Source organism: Elgaria multicarinata, chromosome 13, assembly GCF_023053635.1.
Source record: "Elgaria multicarinata webbii isolate HBS135686 ecotype San Diego chromosome 13, rElgMul1.1.pri, whole genome shotgun sequence".
Lineage (NCBI taxonomy): Eukaryota > Metazoa > Chordata > Lepidosauria > Squamata > Anguidae > Elgaria > Elgaria multicarinata.
The window spans coordinates 35,140,226-35,158,956 of record NC_086183.1 but is presented as its reverse complement, the minus strand read 5'-3'; the positions used below and the strand labels follow the sequence as shown (position 1 = coordinate 35,158,956).

At 57.0% G+C, this 18,731-nt stretch overlaps 1 protein-coding gene across 4 annotated transcripts; it reads right to left on the bottom strand.

The window, feature by feature from the left end:
• Positions 1-2,225: 2,225 nt before the first annotated feature.
• Positions 2,226-18,731, bottom strand: DPF1 (double PHD fingers 1). Of its 4 annotated transcripts, none has more exons than XM_063140545.1 (11): positions 18,578-18,731; positions 17,437-17,544; positions 14,846-14,973; positions 14,255-14,344; positions 10,332-10,410; positions 9,134-9,265; positions 5,820-5,870; positions 4,490-4,609; positions 3,483-3,595; positions 3,039-3,120; positions 2,226-2,933 (listed from the first exon to the last, which is right to left on the bottom strand). In XM_063140545.1, the coding sequence occupies exons 1-11, from the start codon at positions 18,660-18,662 to the stop codon at positions 2,863-2,865; spliced, it is 1,059 nt and encodes a 352-aa protein (XP_062996615.1). In that variant the 5' UTR covers positions 18,663-18,731; the 3' UTR covers positions 2,226-2,862. The 4 variants fall into 4 exon arrangements, with proteins under 4 accessions (XP_062996615.1, XP_062996616.1, XP_062996614.1 ...); XM_063140546.1 differs by having other exon boundaries at positions 17,452-17,544; XM_063140544.1 differs by having other exon boundaries at positions 4,490-4,552; positions 18,578-18,656.

The following is an 18,731-nucleotide window of genomic DNA, read 5'->3' as shown; positions in this document are numbered from 1 at the left end:
GGGCTGGGGCGAGGAGGAGGAGGAGGCGTGCCTGCTCGCTCCAGCCTCCCCTCTGCCCTCTCCTCCCCGGGGGTGAGCTCTGCAGCGCCACCTCCCAGTCCCTTCAAGCCACGGCCCACCTGTGCTGGCTGGCTGGGCCAGGCCACCGCTGGGCATGCTCAGCAACTCCTCTGCAATAAGGACGTGCCCGGGAGCCCTTAGCGTGGCCGCTTCCTCTTCCAGCCTGGTACGTTGTGGTTGTGAAGCGCAGAGCGGCCCTGGGCGGGTAGCCCTGCTGGCCCGGAGGTGGCAGCGAGTGCCAGGGCAGGCCCAGGAGCCGGCCGGGCGGTGGGGCGTCCCCAGGGTGGCTCAGGGCCCCCAATTCAGGTTTGGCCCAACGCAGCTGCCAAGCCAGCGTCTGAACTATGCAAACGCCAGACCCCGGGCGCCCGTCTTCCTCCCCTGCCCCCAAAGTGCCATCTGAGCTGTTGCCAGGAAACGGGGGCGGGGGCAGACAAAGGCCAGGGAGCCTCTGCACTCTCCGGCCAGCCTAAACCATCCCGGTGACTTGCAGAGCTGGCTGGGCCGTCACCGTCTGAATGGCAAGGGTGCCGCCGGCTCTTCCGGGCATCGCTTGGCCTGCGGAGGGACTGGAGGTGCCCCCTGGCCCCAAGACGCTCCAGCCTGCACCTGCCCGGTCCCTGGACCAGCTGCCCGCGGCCACTTGCAACATGGTGACCGTTGTCTGGCAGGCGGGAGCCCTTCTCCGCCCCCTCTCGAACGGGCTGCATGGGGCCACCGCTGCAATGGCAGCTGGGGCAGGCGTGGTCCAAGGCCCCGCCCACCTCTCCCACAAGACTGCCACGAGGTTCTCTTTCCCACCACCACCACATGTGGGACAGGCAACGCTCTCCCCAAAACAGTTTCTTAATTTTGTACCAGGATCCCACTAAAGTTTGTATGTGTTGTGTCTTCCCCGCCTTCCTCTACCACGACCACCACCACTTTTTAAAAATACCCATCCCCGTTCTGTGATGTAGGAGCACCACCGAATTGTGAATATGGGTCGCGCTTTGGGGGAGGGAGGCGGGTCCCTGTTTTTGTCCATTGTGTTGTGTGAATTGTTTGTTTTTAATTTTATATGAATCTTTACAGATCAAATCTGTCTTATTTAATTTTTTTGTCTTAAAATTGCTGACAGGAAAGAACGACCAGCTTTTGTAAAATAAATCATGCAGTGTAATTCTCTGGAATCCTCAACAATAATTTTTTTGCACGCCTCTGGATGGGCTGGGCTGGAGAAATGAAATAAACGTTTCGTAGAAAAACCTGTGTGGCCGTGGTCTGCTTGAGCCGGGCGAGCGACGGCCCCTGGCCTGAGCCCCCGGGGTGGAGGCGGCCCCCGCTGCGCCTGCTCTCCCAGCTCCAGGCATCGTGTCCCTGTGCGTGTGTGAAGGCGGGGGGGGGGGGGCGGGGGGACACAACCAGATGCGCCCCCCTTCCACACCTAGCCCCCCTTTCCTTCTTTCCCCATTCTGTTGTCATGCCAACCACTCGCAGCTAGAAAGAGTCGCTTCTACAGGTGCAAAGACTGTGTGCAGGTGTGTGTGGGGGGGGCTCAGTTTAATTTCTTCCCCCATCAGTCTAGACGCACCTGGAATTAAGAACTCCCCCCAGCCCAGCCCAGCCCACCCTGAGCCCCAGCCGTGTGTGTGTGTGTGTGTGTGTGTGTGTGGAAGAAGCAGCACAAGAGAAGCCGTGGCTGCAATTCAGACCACATTTAATGCACAGAACGATCCACGCACACAAAAGATGCAGGCAACAGAACAACACCGTGTACACAAGGCGGGGGCTGAACGGCAGAGCTCCCCTGCTAGCCTTCGGCAGTCCCCCAGCGGAGGGGGGGGCTTTTCCCAACCCCCCCCAAACACAATTTTTCTGGGGTGGGGAGGTAACGCTCTACCCTTTCCCACCATTTTGATTTTTTTTTCAAGTTTTCCTTCCTCCCTCCCTACATTTTAAAATCCAGCAACATCGAAACAAATCCTGCTTTGTATAACAGCCAAGAGGCCCCCAGCCTCAGCCCCTGCTGCCCTGCCAAATGCTCCCTGGCCCCCCTCAAATACAAACACCCCCACCCACCCCGGTTGTAGGACCAAGCATGCTGGGCCTCCAGCGTTGCATCCTTCTCATCCTCCCACTGGAACCCCCAGCCCTTGCCGGTCATCCGGCCCTCCTGCCCCGACTCCGCTGCCCGTCCTTTGGGGCAGAGCTCTCTCTCCCCCCCCCCGCCCCCCTCCTTGTGCATTCGTCTCTGCCCCGGGCCGGAGAGAACCGGGGCCCTGAAGGTGTGGGCGAAGGGCTGCGCATGGGATGTCCTCGCAGGAGCCGGGCGCTCAGCTGCTCGGAGGGAAGCAGAGCGGAGAAGAAAACATGGAACTTCACATGCATCCGTCTAGGGGAGAGAGGAGGAGCGCCCCTCCCCACCCAGCAGAGGGGCAGAGAGGCAGCTGCCCACTCCCCTTTATGGCTTTGAGTTGAGATTTGCCTCCTCAGGGGGGGGCAGGCAGGAAGGCAGGCAGCAGCGGGCGAAGGCGGGGCTTGGCCCCCACTACTTGCTCCAGGTGGGCGAAGGGAAGCCCCCCCTCAAATGTTCAGGACAGAAGGTCTTCCCCCCCACCCCAGCGGTGGGGGGCAGGAGAGGGGTTCCAGCCAGCCTGATTGGGCAGGTAGAAGAGCCGTGTTCCAAGGCCGGGGCTGAAGAACACACATCCTGCAGCTCCGCCCCACCCCCTCCCTTCCTGCCACGGCTGAGGTCTTGGGGCCAGCCAAGCAGAGGGGTGACAAGCTGGAGGGTGGGGGCCGGGGCCAGAGGGCCCCCGCCTAGGTCAGGGTGATGTAGGCCGACGCCTTCTCCTTCAACTGCCGCAGGCACAAGTGGCAGCTCCAGCTTCCTGTGGGGGGAAAGGGGGGCGGGGGGGAGAGCAGCATCAGAGCCTGGCCTTCCCCCGCCAGGGCCCCGTGCCCCTCCCCCATTCCCATGCTAGGGCCCTCCTCACCTTCAGGGGGCTCAGCCATGGGGGGGCTCAGGCAGTACATGTGATAGCCCCGGTCACAGTCATCGCAGAATAGCAGCTGGTCCTACGGGAGAGGAGGCAGAAAGGCCATTCGGATGGAGGAAAGGGGCAAAGCAGCCCCCGGGCGGGTGGGCGGGCACACGCACCCCGGTCTCGAACGGCACCCAGGAAGCTGCCTCGATCCTGAGCCCGCTCAGAACTGTCCGCATGGGCTGGCAGTGGCTCATTGGGGCTGGGGTGGGCGGTTCCAAGACAGCCAGCGCATGACTGAGCCTTGCCAATGGCCACGAGGAAGGGTGCGGGAGCAGGGCCAGGCGGTGGCCCTCCCGGGTGCTGTGGGGCGGAGAGCTTGAAGGGGTGGGGCGGGGCAGGGCGTCAAGCGCAGCTCATGCACAGCAGGTACCCATCTCGGCCCAGGTGACGTACATCATTCTCCGAGGTGCCGCAGAGGCTGCAGCTCTTGCATTCGATGCACTGCCACCGGTACGTCCGCACGGCAGCCGTCATGTTCACCGTGAACTGCAGGCACGAGGGGTGCCCTGGGCAAGCAAGGAAGAGCAGAGCGGCCGTGAGCCCCTGCCCAGAGAGCGGGGCTCCCCCCACTGCCCTGCCTGTGCTGAAAGCCTGCCTCCCCAAGCCCATTTGCCGAAAGGGCAGTCAGTCGGGCACACGGCCTCCACGCGCTCCTCTGCTCGGAAGGCGTGTTTCCCACTGGAAAGAGCCTTCAAGGTGGCCAATCGAGGGGGGGGCGAGCAAGACCCTTTCCAAGGGCAGACCCGCATACAGCCCATAGCAGTAGTCCAGTGCGGTTGTTACCACAGCACAAGATAACAATGACCAGATCCTATGCAGCTGGTGCATCAACCTAAGGCGCTTTGCGCAAAGCCCTGGGAAAGGCGTGCCAGCAGGTCCCTTGCTGTGATGCGCCTGATCCACAGGTTCAGAACAATGCTCCCTTCAGGTAGATCTTGGCTCAGATTAAGTCCCCAACACACCCACATCTCCGCTCCCTACCGACTAGGGTAATTACTTTTGGGCCTAATAGCTCAGCGTTCCCGATTGCAGCAAGGGCCGGGATTTGCCCCAGAAGCCATAGAGGCCTCGGATGTGGCCTTCTCCTGAGCCAGAGCCCGGGTCCAGCCAGCCCAGAATTGGCACCACTGACTGGCAGGGGCAGCTCTCCAGGAAGTTCCAGTGGGGTCCTTCCCTCTACCTGGAGATGCTGCCGAGGACCGAACCTGCGTGCCAAGCCGGGGGGCCTTCTGCCGTGCCCGTGCCCACCATGCCCGAGAGGCGTGGCAGCAGAGCCGGGCATCGCCGCCCTGCTGCCCCAGGCGCAGTAGTGCCTTCCCGCCCCTCGTGCTGGGCCTGCTCCGTGCGGGTCCAGCCTCCCCCCTTTGCACACCTCCACCATCACACAGGCAGACACTCACCTGAGCGTCCACAGTCTGCGCAGGAGATGAGATCCTCCGGGCAGCCGGTCTTCTTGGAGCCGCCTAGACAGAAATCACAATAACCGTTTGGTATGACTGTGCCGTCCGGAGCTTTCTTAGCTGTAAAACAGCAAGGAGAGGCCAAAATCAAGGATGGGCAGTGCAGAGCCAGCATACACCTCCCCACCTGGGGGGAATTATTCCACACCTCGCCTCTTCCACCTGCACGCGCTCCTGCTCTCGCTGCCGGAGTCACGAGAACGTGTCAGGAGTTCTGCCGTCGCCTTGTTCGCAAGCAGGGATTCTCAGCAGCCGGAATGCTTTGCGCGCCACAGATGACCCACGACACCCTTTACTCCCTCGTAAAGAAACGGCAGGTCACCCACACCGGGCGCCTGCTGCAGCAGTGTGCTGCCAACCAGAGCGTTTGTCGCACGCATTCGGGAAGCTCAGAGGATGGCAACAAGGGAGGGGGCATTCTCAGTGGTGGCCCCCCAATTGTGGAATGATCTCCCCGACGAGGCTCGCCTGGCGCCAACATTGTTATCTTTTCGGCGCCAGGTCAAGACTTTTCTCTTCTCCCAGACAGTTAACAACACATGCTGAGTTTTTAACTGACCCCAGAACAGTTGTTTTCAATGGATATTGTTGTTTTTATGCTTTTGATGGTTTTAAATTTTTGTATATTTGTTTTTAATGTTCACAATTTTTAACCTTTGTAAACCGCCCAGAGAGCTTCGGCTATGGGGTGGTATATAAATGAAATAAATGTAATAAATAAATAAATTCGCCACATGCATTCGCCACACATGATTTGTGCAGGTATGCGCACAGTCCGTGCAACTTCCTGCATGGGCGACAGGCTCCACGGTTCCAGCCCTGGTCTCAAATGCCCCCCTGCCCCACCCCGCCCTTCCATTCCCGACCCCTCCATCCATCTGTTGTCAAAGCGTTCCAAATGGGTTGAAAGACACAAGACGGACGCCACACGCGGAATCACAGTGCGCAAAACAACAGCGGCTTCGCTCGCTTCGTTCTCCTCAGAGAGTTTAGCCTTCCTGGAGGCAGAATGTGGACGTGTTTGTTCCTGAGCCGAGACCTCTCTAAGGACGCCCAGGGCCACCTTCCTCCGCCCCCGCACGCCCCAACACCGCACCACGACCCTGGAGAAGTCCAGGACAGGACAGGAGAGGGGGATCCAAAGCACGGAGGAGGGGGCTGGGGCAGTCCCCATCGCTGGAAGGGGTGGCTGAGCCACCTGCCCAGGTGGAGGCCAGGACGGCCCCCCCTTCCTGTCCCTCACACCTTGCAGGGCTGCCGTGGGATTTACCTGTGTGCCTGCGCTGGTTCTCTGGGACCCAGTTCAGCTCTTTGTAAAATTCTGAAGAAAGCCAGAAATGCAAAAATAAATGAACAAACTGAAATAAGCAGAGGGGCGGGAGGGGGGGGGCGGAATGGAATACCACCGGGTCACTCGTACGGGGAGCAAGCCGTGGCTGTTCCTGTGGAAGCGGCTGTGCTATAAATATCTGTGTGCACTTGAATAAACCGAGACGCAAGCAAAGGAAGGAAAGACATGAAGGGAGACGAGTAGCTCAGGGAAAGAATGGAAGGACTGATGGGGACGGAAGGCATAGAGGTGGCTCTTCACCTCCACAACTGGGCAGGGGGTGCAGGCACATACAAGACCCACAGAATCCTGGCTAGGGGAGAAGAAGACCCCAGAGCCAGAGAAAGGAGCTCCCCCAGTGGAAAGCCCTGGAAGCCAAGAGAGAAGCAGGGCCCCTGGCTGGGTCAGGAGGGGGCGATGGCCCACCCACCGCCCCACGCCGGGGAGGGACCCAGGCATCCTGCCCCCCTTCCTTCCTTCCTTCCTTCCTTCCTTCCTTTAGGAAGTGGCTGTGTTCACACCCTTCCCCCAATCTCGCTCCTTTGTGCAGATTCGACTACATCAGCATGCACTGGTCTCCATGGTAACGGGCTAGAAAAGGGATGGGATGTGTTAGTTGGGGAGGGGGGCAGAGGAGGGCTCTCCCCTTCCCCCTTCCTCCCCCTCCCCCTGCCCCACCATTCCTGCCAGCTTTGGAAGCTGAAATTGGTGATGTGGGGCAGGATAATCCAGGCCACACCCCCACGCAGATCCTTTTTCTGGCTCGTTTTGCCCCCTCCTCAAAGAAACGGGGGGGGGGAGGTTTCCACATCCATTCACTCTCCTCCAGCTATGCACAGACACCCTCCCACCCCCCACAGCGTTGTCAAGATGCTCCCAACGCACACAGCAATTTTATACAGAAGGTTTTCAGATCGTTGCCCAGAAATATTCTGCCCCCCACCCGGCTGAAACTCCTCCCCTCCATCTACATTCCACATGCATTAGGGGGGCACTGCTCCCACCTCTGGCTTCGCCTCCACACAAGCACAGAGATGGGCTGAGGCTCATGGGACCCAGATGTTCACCTACACATGTGTGGCGTATATCCACACGCATGCAGCTTTTACAGCGCAGAGGCTTTTCCATGCCTGCACACAAAACACACACGAATTCTTGGAGAGCGAGAGGTGTCTATGTGCGCATGCGCACAGACACACGCGCACAGTGTGGGGCGCATTCCACCCACAGAGAGCTCTCCAGCAGCCAGGAGGAGGGTGACCCCACCCGCCCTGCCCTGCCCTGCCCTGCTCTTTGCAAATCAAACCGACCCTGCTCAGGGGAAGGATTGCGGGTGGCAGAGAAATGCTTCCTCTGCCCCAGCCCTCCGCCAGCACACAGGGCTCCTCACGGCTCCTCTTAATTGAAATGATAAATCAGAGCAGGAAATATTATACCTGCCAATTCCACCCACCAAGTTGCCATGGCAACCTCATCAGCAGGAGGGCAGGGGGCGAGGAGGGCGGTGGATGCTAAAAACGAAGACCCTCGCTCTGCTCTGCGAGGGCGGAGGGGAAGGGCCGCCCCCTCTCCAGAGGAGGAGACCGACCCTGACAGCTCCTTTGATTTCCAGTTCCTTTAAAGATCTGCAAACTTTTGAAAGGCAGGAGCCTTGCAGAGAGGGTGGGCTTCTACTGCGGAAGAGGAAGAGCCGAGCAGCAAAGCACCGGGACCTCTTGCAGAACAGGGCTGTTGGAAGGCGGAGACTCGCCTGCGCGTGCCTGGATGTACACGGGAAGCAAAGTCAGGCGCTCGGCCCACCTGGCTCTGTACTGCCTACACGGGCTGGCAGCCGCAGCTCTTGGGGCGTTTGGGCAGAGAGGGGTCCCGCCCAGCTGCGACAGAACTCAGGACAGTTTCAGGCAACGTTCGGGCTCCACTACCATGCTAAGACCTTTCCCTCAGTGTTACATTTGTACAAAATTCTTATTTACTATTAAATCCTTAGTGTTTATATAGTACTTTTGAGTGTTCAAAGTGGCTCACTTCTTCACACAGCACATAATTGAACTCTGGAACTCACAACCACAAGACCATAGAATCATAGAATATGGAAGGGGCCTATAAGGCCATCAAGTCCAACCTCCTGCTCAGTGCAGGAATCCACCTTGAAGCATCCCTGACAAAGGGCTGTCCAGCTGCCTCTTGAAGGCCTCTAGTGTGGGAATGCCCACGACCTCCCTCATTCATTGGTTCCATTGTTGTACTGCTCTAACAGTCAGGAAGTTTTTCCTGATGTCCAGCTGGAATCTGGCTTCCTTTAACTTGAGCCCGTTATTCTGTGTCCTGCACTCTGGGAGGATCGAGAAGAGATCCTGGCCCTCCTCTGTGGGACAACCTTTTAAGTATTTGAAGAGTGCTATCCTGTCTCCCCTCTATCTTCTCTTCTCCAGGCTAAACATGCCCAGTTCTTTCAGTCTCTCTTCATAGGGCTTTGTTTCCAGGCCCCCGATCATCCTGGTTGCCCTCCTCTGAACATGTGGTGATGGCCACCCATTTGGGTGGCTTTAAAAGGGGGGTGGATCAATTCCTGGAGGAGGCGGAGGCTGTCCATGGCTACTAGCCCTGATAGCTATGTGCCACCTCCAGTATCCGAGGCAGTAAGCTTATATACACCAGTTGCAGGGGAACATGGGTGGGAGGGTGCTGTTGCACCATGTCCTGCTTGGGGGTCCCTGGTCAACAGCTGGCTGGCCACTGTGTGAACAGAGTGCTGGAATATTTGTGTTCTCACATACATTCTCTTTCTGTAATTCTCACAACTTTGTAAGATTAGCAAGTATTATCACATGCATCCAAAGAAAGCCAAAAACATCCATTATGTATTTATTTATTAGTAATTCTTACGTACCATTTAACGTAATAAAATCCCTCAGCGGGATTTTCTAGGATTGACTTCAGGCTTATTCGTACTTAAAGTAGACCCACTGAAATCAATGGGAAGTGAGCTAACCGTGACTAACTTAGGTCCCATTGATTTCAATAGGAGTCCTTGAAGTAGGAGTAAGTCTGGAGGCACAACCTTTCAGGTGCTGCCATGAGGCTGAGCTTTCTGGAAAGGGAACACCCAGCCGACCCAAAGCCACAGAGGCCCACAGAGGCCAAAGCAGCCAGAGGCCAAATGTTTGCCAGTCCGGGTGGCGGCGGTGGCGTCAGCTGGCAGTGGCGGGGTCTTCCTTACAGTAAACGGAGGGGCAGGGGTGTGGGGCACTCACGTTTGTGGTTGTTCTTGCGATGGAAGGGCAGGGTGTGGCGCTCGGGGCCCTCCTCCCCTTCCTCCTCTGCCAGGTGCGTGTGCGTGTAGTGATAGCTCAGTCCTGGGCGGTTCTTGTAGCGCTTCCCACAAACTGAAAGGAAAGAAAGAAGCCCCAGATGCAAGCATCGCCTGGCAGGAACCGCCCCCCCCCACTCCGAGGAGAGAGGCCCCGTCCGCTCCCCAAAGAGAGAGGGAACAATTTTGTCCTCAGTGGGGAAACTCGTTCCAGGGGGGCTTCCCCCCCTCCCCAGTCATGTGGCAGAGCTGCCTTGCACAGGTGCACATGCCCACGGATGTGGGAGGTTACTGAGGACACCCCATGCACCTCTCCCAAATGACTGTGTAAATGAGAGGAGGAGATGACCCCCCAAAAATATTCTGCCCCCTTGGAGGTACAAGTCCCCCCCCCTTCTGTCCCCCTGTCCCACCCACCCCGCCCGGCCAGGCTCCCTCCTTGTTTCTTGCCTCAGGTGCAGCCCTGTCTCCCAGCGGGTCAACAGCCGGGGCCATTTCCCAACCTCCCACGTCCCACTTCCGTGACAGCTTCCACCCCCATTTATGTAGGAGCGGGGTGGGAGGGGGAGGGTGCAAAATTCCTACTCTGTGGAGGCCCAGTATTGGGCAAAAAGCAGGATACAAATTAATAATAATAACAACAATAATAGTAATAATAAGAAGCTACCAGAGGGTCCTCCCTGCGGTTATCTATTTAAGGCACTCAAGGCAGCTAACAATAACAAGACAGATTAAAAACAACATCTTAACGTAACATAAAAACAAACCATTTAAAAACACGTCAACAAAAGAAAGGCGCAGCCCCCGAACCATTCAAAAAAACAGGCCTGCAGCTGCAGCCCCCCTTCCAGGCCAAAGGGCCTGCTGGAATAAACGTGTCCTCGCTGCGGGGCGGAAGGTGAGCCGTCCTGGGGGTGCAGCTCCACCTCCTCCCAGGGCGCACCGCGCACCTGCCTTCCACCTGAGGAGGAGGAGGAGGAGGAGGAGGAGCAGCAGGAGGCCTCCTGCACCAAGAGCAAGACACCTGCAGGGCAAACCCCCCACATCACACCCACACCCACCCACAAACACCCACACATCCACACACACCCTCCCCTCCCCAGCCTGGCCCAGCCCATGCCGGCCGAGGCTGCCCCACTCACTGTCACAGACATAGGGCTTGTCGCGATCCTCCAGCAAGGCTGCATCCTGCCTCTTCCGCAGCCCTCCAATTCCATATGCCTGGGCGGAGAGAGGAAGGCAGTGAGGGGCACTGGTCTTGGCTCAGCGGCTTTCCTTTTTTAAACTAAAGCAACTTTCTAGACCTCATGGATGTCAAGGGGGGAAATGAAGGAACCATGAGGGCATTTGGGGCTCAAAGCTGAGATCCCCCCTGTGCCTCTCTGATCAGCTGCATGGCCTGCAGCCTCTCCCCCTCACACAGCCCTCAGCTCCACCCACTGGCTTCTATGCACATGGCCCCAGTACAAGAGTAATAGATATTAATGTACAAGAATAATAGAATAAAGTGTTTGGGTCACTTTCCCTTAGTTCATGCCTATCATGGAGTTTGCTTTTTTGTCCAGAGCTGCTAGTGCCAGATGATAGAGCGGAATCATAGAATCATAGCATAGCAGAGTTGGAAAGGGCCTCTAAGGCCATCGAGTCCAACCCCCTGCTCAGTGCAGGAATCCACCTTAAAGCATCCCTGACTGGTGGCTTTCCAGCTTCCTCTTGAAGGCCTCCAGTGTGGGAGAGCCCACCACCTCCCTCCGTCATGGTTTCCATTGTCATACTGCTCTAACAGTCAGGAAGTTTTTCCTGATGTCCAGCTGGAATCTGGCTTTCTGTAACTTGAGCCCATTATTCCGTGTCCCACCCAATATTGTGTCATCTGCAAATTTGATAAGTGTTCCCTGAACCTCCTCGTCCAAATCATTAATAAAAAATGTTGAAGATCGCTGGGCCCAGGACTGAGCCCTGCAGTGCCCCACTCATTACCTCCCCCCAGTTTGAGAAGGTTCCATTGATAAGCACTCTTTGAGTCCGATTCTGTAGCCAACTGTGAATCCACCTAATAGTTGTTCCATCTAGCCCAGTTTTAGCTAGTTTGTTCATCAGAATATCGTGGGTCACTTTGTCAAAAGCTTTGCTGAAGTCAAGATATATGACGTCCACAGCATTCCCACAGTCCACAAGGGAGGTTGCCCATCAAAAAGTGGGATCAGATTCGTCTGGCAGGATTTGTTCTTGACAAAACCATGCTTGCTTCTAGTAATCACTGCATTGATTTCAAGGTGCTTACAGACAGACTTCTTTATAATCCGCTCCAAAATTTCCTCAGGGATTGCTGCTCTCCAACCAAGAGTGCAGCTGCCTTGGGGAGCCCTTGGTCAGGATGGGTTGCTGTTGGTCCTGGGGCCGCGTTCCTTCCCTGTGCCCACACGGGGTGTCTGTGTCTTTAAGAGCTCCAGAGGTGGGGCCCCAACACCAGACCCTCCCACCCACCGCTCCGCTGTCCAGCTGTTCTTCCTCTTGCTCCCTCCCTCCCTTGGGCCTGCCCATCCTTTCTCCCTCAACCCTTTCGGCATTTGTAGTTTCTATCCGAATAATTGGCTTCTGTTTGATTAGCTTCTCCTGCAAAGAGCAATTGGTTTTTGCATGAAGATTTCCTAATAATATCACCAGTAATTATCCAAATCAATCAGGGAAACTCAGCAAGAGCTGAACTGCAAAATTACAGCTGAGCTCCTTGCAAGAGTTCAACTTCTCTTCCTGTTAACAAAGATAAACCACCTAAGCTTTGCAAGAGCTAAACTGCAAGACAGTTAAAGCTAAACTTCATAAGCCAAGCTGAATAAGAAGAGAGGCAAAAAGCAAATTAGAAAAGGGATACTGAGAAAAGGAATCGAGAATAAAACTGCCAGTATCATGCTGCCTTTATACAAAACTATGGTGCCACCACACTTAACAGTTCTGGTCACCACACCTAAAAATGATATTGTAGAGCTGGGAAAAGTGCAGAAAAGGGCAACTCAAATGATCCAGGGGCCGGAGCCTGGATTCTATGGGTGGATTCCTGCCCTGAGCAGGGGGTTGGACTAGATGGCCTTGTAGGCCCCTTCCAACTCTGCTATTCTATGATTCTATGATCTCCCCTACGAGGGAAGGTTACGACACCTGAGATTGTTTAGCTTGGGGGGAAAAGAGGCTGAAGGGGGACATGATAGAGGCGTGGAGAATGCGGAGAGGGAGACATTTCTCTCCCTCTCCCATAATATTAGGACCTGGGGTCATCCCAGGAAGTCCTTCTTCACACAGCACAGTTAAACTGGGGAATTCACTACCACAGGATGTAGTGATGGCCACTAGTTCGGATGGCTTCAAAAGGGACTTGGATCAATTCCTGAAGGAGAAGGCTATCCATGGCTACTAGCCCCGAAGGCTATGTGCCACCTTCAATATCAGAGGCAGCAAGCCTGTATGCGCCAGCTGTTGGAGAGGGTGGGAGGGTGCTGTTGCCCCCGGGTCCTGCTTTGTGGGTCCCTGGTCGGCAGCTGTTTGGCCCCTGTGTGAACAGAGCGCTGGGCTAGGTGGGCCCTCGGTCTGATCCAGCCTCAGCGCTCTTCGGATGTTCAAGTTCAGACTAAACGTGTGGAAATCTAAAGGTTTGTCTCTGTGTTTTCAGCTTTTAATGTAGATTAAGGAATGTGATTTGAACTGATGCCAACCCTAAAGGAGCTGACCTATTTCAAGCGCTTTTGCTTTCAGCCTCCGATGAGGAGGGGGATTAGGGGCAGCAGGTGGGGCGCGGGGCTGGCGGGGGGGCGCTCGCCCAGGCGGGGGTGGGCAGTTGGCATCATCGTGGGCCTTTCAAGCGCAACTGTCTGCCGCTCTGCAGGCCCTCCGGGGCCGTTTGGGACGCTGCGCGCAGGCCTGCCTGGACGCCCAGGATGCCCCTGAGGAGCGGCTGCCAGGGGCAAATGTGCCCACAATGTAGACCTTCCAGGAGGGAGGGGGCAGCACTCTGTAGGTGCACAGAGGAATTTGCCTTTATTACTTGACATGAGCCAGGAGCTGACCTGGCCCTGAAAGGAAGCCCTGACTTGAATTCAGGCCTGCAGCTATAAAGCTTAGGGGTTGGGGGATGGGTGGCCCTTTCCTCAAAGTGGAAAAACGCCTCTTCTTTTCCTCCCTGTGCCCCTCCTTGGCCTCTGCCATGCAACTGCTCTCCAACACACGCACCCCAGGAGAAGGGGAGCAGCAGGCAAATGTATGCAAAGATGAGGTGATTTGCATAATCTTTAGGAAGGTCCTCAGGCAGCCCCTGTGAATCAGGCCTAATTTCCCCACCCCTGTCCTTCCCTCCCCCTCCACACCCACACCTGCTGGGCTCTCTCCCGTCTGGGGGGTGGGGTGGACTCCTGAAGCGGAGCAGGACCCTTCCTCCAGCTACCTGCCTGCCATCTCCCCCCCTCCGCCTCACTCCACATAACCCAAGGAGGTGGAGGAGCCTCTCCTTCCAGGCAACTCCGCACCCATAACAAGTACCTGGCAGGGGCGGGTTAAGGTGGGTCCGCTCATTCCGGCCAGAACTTCCACTGTGGCTGCTTTATCTCCTGCACTGGAAACCCAGAGGTGGACTGGAGGCCTCTGACCCGGTGGAGGCTGGGGGGGATGGGGGGACACACCTGGCTATCACCACAAAGAGTGGCTTTGCATGATGCGGGAGGGACTCTCTGCAGGGTCACGAAAACATTCGCTAACTCAATGTGGATTTGGGGGGGTATTTATTAAAGTAATATTTTTCATACATTTGGGGGAAATTTTAATGGACTGTTTTTGTCACCTTGGTCGTGTAAATATTACATTACAAAGTGGGTTTGATGTATTTATTACTACTATGTTGTTATACCTGTTTATTGACGGGTTGTTTTTTTTTACTGTTCTGGTGAGCTGCTTTGAGCAGAGCTCAGGAGAGCAGCAGTTAAACGGACGTGGTTTGCTCCTGAGGAGTTCCTCCCCTTCGCCTCTCCCCACCCACCCACCCACCCACCCGCCACCACCGCCACCAGACGGGGCACACCTTGCTTTTGGCCTTGTTCTTCCGGCGTGGGACGTCCTCCTCCAGGTCATCTGCGTCCAAGTCATGCAAAAACTCCCCAATCGGTGCCTTCTGCAACAGAGACGCCCACGGAGGCCAACGGCGTAAGAGAGGCCTGCCAGGAGCAGTGGAGGGAGAGATCCGTCCTCTCCACAACCACCACAGCAGCCTTAGCAGGGCGGCCTGAGGCGGCATCGTGACACCCCCCACCCCACCCCACCCCACCCCCCACTTTACAGGGGAAGAGCTGGGCCCAGGCCAGGCACCACTTCCCTAAGCCTCTCTTGGTGAGCCCAGGTGGGCCTGAGATCTGAACCGGAGGCTCTGGGGCAGCTGTAGAAGGAAGCTGCAGCAAGCTGACACCCCCACTCCACCCCACACCCCCGGCGACCGTGTCACACACACACCCCAGGCCCTGCCCTGCAAGGGACACCTTCTCAGCTCTATGCCTGGCAGGAAGGGATTGCATGGCAGGGTCACCTGGGCGTGGGGGGTGCTTGTGTGGGCAATGCTTCCGGAGGGGGCAACCAGCCGGGCCGGGTGTGTGCACGTGTCCCCCCCTGCGCCTCTCACCGGACAGTCCAAGACCAGCTCCTCCTCCTTCAGCTCCGGCTTCTTGTCTCCGGCTTCCGCACACAGCAAGGCCTCCAGCACCGGCCCCTCAGGCAGCCCCCCCTCCTTCTTCAGGGGAGGCTCACAATCTGCCATGGGGAGGGGGGAGAGGCCATGTCAGGCACAGGGAGGACCCCCATCTCCTCCTCCTCCCCCCCCCAGCCTGTATCTAATCACACACACCCTTTGCCTGCCCCCCCGCCCCGTTTGAAAAACATTGTTCCCGGCCAGGGCCTCTCCCAGCCGCGCACCCGCTCTCCCCGGCACCTTCGCCTTGCTGTGGGTTTTCCTCCTTGACCCTTTTGGGGGGGGGGAGGGCTCTATTTTTAGCTCCTTTTCTTCTTTGCCACGAAATGGGAATTATTAGTTTATTTTATTTATTTATGGCACTTGTATACCACCCCATAGCCAAAGCTCTCTGGGCGGTTTATAATAATAATAACAATCATCATCATCATAATGACGACACAACTTTTTGTGACCTCCCAGACCCTGGCCCAACCTGGTGCCCTCCACATGTGCTGGACATAATCCCCAGCATTGCTGGCTGGGGATTATGGGAGTTGTAGTCCAATACATCTGGAGGATGTCAAGTCAGGCAAGGGTGACCTCCCCATCACCCAAGCCAAGGCACACAGGCCCCTCTTCAGCCTCTCGGGGGCCGGGAGCAGAGCCCCCTCCTCGCCTGGCCATTTATTATTGCCAATTTATTTCATTAAAACCTTTGCCTCCCGCCCTACATCTCTGGGATCCCAGGGCAGCGTACAGATAAAACCATGCGAGCAGTGGCTGGGCGGGTGTGCTTTTAAATCATTTTGACGAGGGTCCAGCCCATGTTAGGGGCAATTCATAAATGAAAAGCATAGCGAGAGAGAGAGGGGGGGGAGATCACCTACTTTCAGGCTGGGTCAATGGGGATCGCGACAGGAGGGCCAGCAGGGACCCCAGCCAAGGCTGCAAGGCCCCTGGAGGACCCTGGAGGACCCCGGAGGACCCTGCCCATGAAGAGGACGGGATGCATGAAGAGCCCCTGCCCATGAAGAGCCCCTGCCCATGAAGAGCCCCTGCCCATGAAGAGCCCTTGCCCATGAAGAGCCCCTGCCCATGAAGAGCCCATACCCATGAAGAGCCCCTGCCCATGAAGAGGCACCTGGAGGACCCCGGAGGACCCTGCCCATGAAGAGGACGGAATGCATGAAGAGCCCCTGCCCATGAAGAGCCCCTGCCCATAAAGAGCCCCTGCCCATGAAGAGCCCCTGCCCATGAAGAGCCCCTGCCCATGAAGGGCCCATGCCCATGAAGAGCCCCTGCCCATGAAGAGCCCCTGCCCATGAAGAGCCCCTGCCCATGAAGAGGCACCTGGAGGACCCCGGAGGACCCTGCCCATGAAGAGCCCCTGCCCATGAAGAGCCCCTGCCCATGAAGAGCCCATACCCATGAAGAGCCCCTGCCCATGAAGAGCCCATGCCCATGAAGAGCCCCTGCCCATGAAGAGCCCCTGCCCATGAAGAGCCCATACCCATGAAGAGGCACCTGGAGGACCCCGGAGGACCCTGCCCATGAAGAGGAGGGCAAGCCCACCTCTCGCCCCAGCATGCAGTTCAGGACAGGGCCCCCTTTTAACCATCAGTACTGCAGGCAGACAGGGGCAGCGCAAGCCATCTCTGGGGAACCAGTAGGGGTGCAGGACCTCAGGCCCGGGGGGGATGTTTCCCCAGCCCCCCCTCCAGCCCCAACCAAATCATTCAGAGACTTCCCTGCTTTCATGCAGTTTCTCCCCCATTTGAGAAGGAGGAACCGTCTCTCCCAAGGCCCCTGGCAGGAAGAGCATGGAGCTAAAGCATGCTGGTGCGGTTGGTCTTTTGGGCCCCAGCCTGAAACCGGTGCTGCACCCTGCCCTGCGCAGGGGATCCGACCAGCAGCCATGGCTCCCCAGCCTCACGCAGGGTGGCTTCCCAGCCCTGCCTGGAGATGCCGGAGAATGGGCCTGTGGGCTCTCCCTCTGCGCTGCAGAACCCCCGGTCCGTTTGCCGAAAGGAGAAGGCCACGCAGCTACCTTTTAGTGAAAAGCCAAAACATATTAAGACAATCTTCTTTCTTGAAATCCTACATTTACATATTTTAGTTAAGCAGAAGTAATGTTCTGTTTAGCTCTTCTTGGAATTTGGAACTTTAATGGACTCACAGCTGAACTCTTGCACAGCCTATGTTGCTTATCTTACCCATCTTGGTTTCTCCAGAAAAAAAACATGGTAGGGAAATGTAGTCTTGGGAGGATGCTGCAGAAATGTCCTTGTATGTATGTATATGTATATAGCATCTGTATACCACTGAATATAGTAAAATTCCTCAGAGGTTTACAATATTAAAGTTATGTGTAAGTTCCCTCAGCCCAACCATAGAAGTAGGGGAGCCAAGCTGGGTTTTAGCCTGGTTTAAATTGGACCATGGACCTGCCCTGCCTCCTGCACCCCCGGTGGGGTTCCAGCCTGCCCCTTCTCCCCCCCACCCGCTGCCCCCAGCACACCGTCTCCCACCCCCCAGCTTCTTACCAATCTTGAACTCACAGGGACGCAGCCGTGGATCCTCCAGGATGTTCAGCCGCCGCTTCTTGCGCCAACAGCGTGCCGGGTAGGTGTAGATCTGGCCCGGAGCCAGCCCTGAAAGAGAGGCAGGTCAGCCACCTCCTTGGAAAGGGGCAGGGGTTAGACTCTCTCTCTCTCTCACACACACACACACACACACACACACACCGCCACCCAGGACACAGTGGCCCTTGCTGCTGGCCATACGGGTCTCCCGTTAAATCCAAGTAGGGCTCCTATTTGCTCACATGCCGCCATGGAGTCAACGCTCGGTTTCTCATTGTGTTTCCCCCTAGGCTCCTCACAGCGCTACTGGGGCCCTGAAGAGGTGGCAACGGCCACCAGAGCCGTGGCCGGAGCTGCCCCTGTCCTGGCCAGGGCCCCATCTCGCCACCTCAGCCTCGGGCGCCTCGCTTTCCTGAAGTCCCCATTCTCCGGCTGCCCAGGTCTGGCTGCATTTTGCCTTCTCTTCTCCCTCCCTCCCTCCACATCACATCAAAGGAGGGCAACCAGGATGATCAGGGGTCTGGAAACAAAGCCCTGAAAGAACTGGGCATGTTTAACCTGGAGAAGAGAAGGTTGAGGGGAGACATGAGAGCACTCTTCAAAGACTTAAAAGGTTGTCACACAGAGGAGGGCCAGGATCTCTTCTCGATCTGCCCAGAGTGCAGGACACGGAATAATGGGCTCAAGTGACAGGAAACCAGATTCCAGCTGGACATCAGGAAAAACTTCCTAACTGTTAGAGCAGTGCGACAGTGGAATCAGTTACCTAGGGAGGTGGTGGGCTCTCCCACACTAGAGGCCTTCAAGAGGCAGCTGGACAACCATCTGTCAGGGATGCTTTAGGGTGGATTCCTGCATTGAGCAGGGGGTTGGACTCCATGGCCTTGTAGGCCCCTTCCAACTCTGCTATTCTATGATTCTATGATTCTTCATCCATCTCCCTCCTCCGGGCATGGACCCAGGCAGCAGGGAGGCCTCGGGAGAAGGGCCAGCTTGAGATACAGCGCCTCACACAGGGCCCCCGCCTGCCTACCTGCCTGCCTGCCCGCCCGCCCGCCGGCCGCTAGTCTGCCTCATAGAGCAGCAGAAGCAGCCACCCCACCTGGGCCCCGGTGCGTCTTCTCCATCCAGATGTAGCAGTTGTTCTGGGCCACCCCCGTCTGCGAGTCCAGGAAGGGCAGGCGCATGCTGCGTTCCGCACACAGCCTCGCATTATAGCTGCGACAGTGCTCAATGGCTTCGCGGTAAAAGTCCTC

What these genes read in the sequence shown, in the direction of transcription:
- DPF1 (XM_063140545.1), bottom strand. Translation starts at nt 18,662, where the DNA reads ATGCGCCTGCCCTTCCTGGACTCGCAGACGGGGGTGGCCCAGAACAAC. An exon ending in GAAGACGCACCGGGGCCCAG is followed by an intron (nt 17,545 to 18,577) that starts GTGGGGTGGCTG and finishes CCTCTCTTTCAG; the next exon opens with GGCTGGCTCCGGGCCAGATC. An exon ending in CAAGCCCTATGTCTGTGACA is followed by an intron (nt 9,266 to 10,331) that starts GTGAGTGGGGCA and finishes CTTTCCTTTCAG; the next exon opens with TTTGTGGGAAGCGCTACAAG.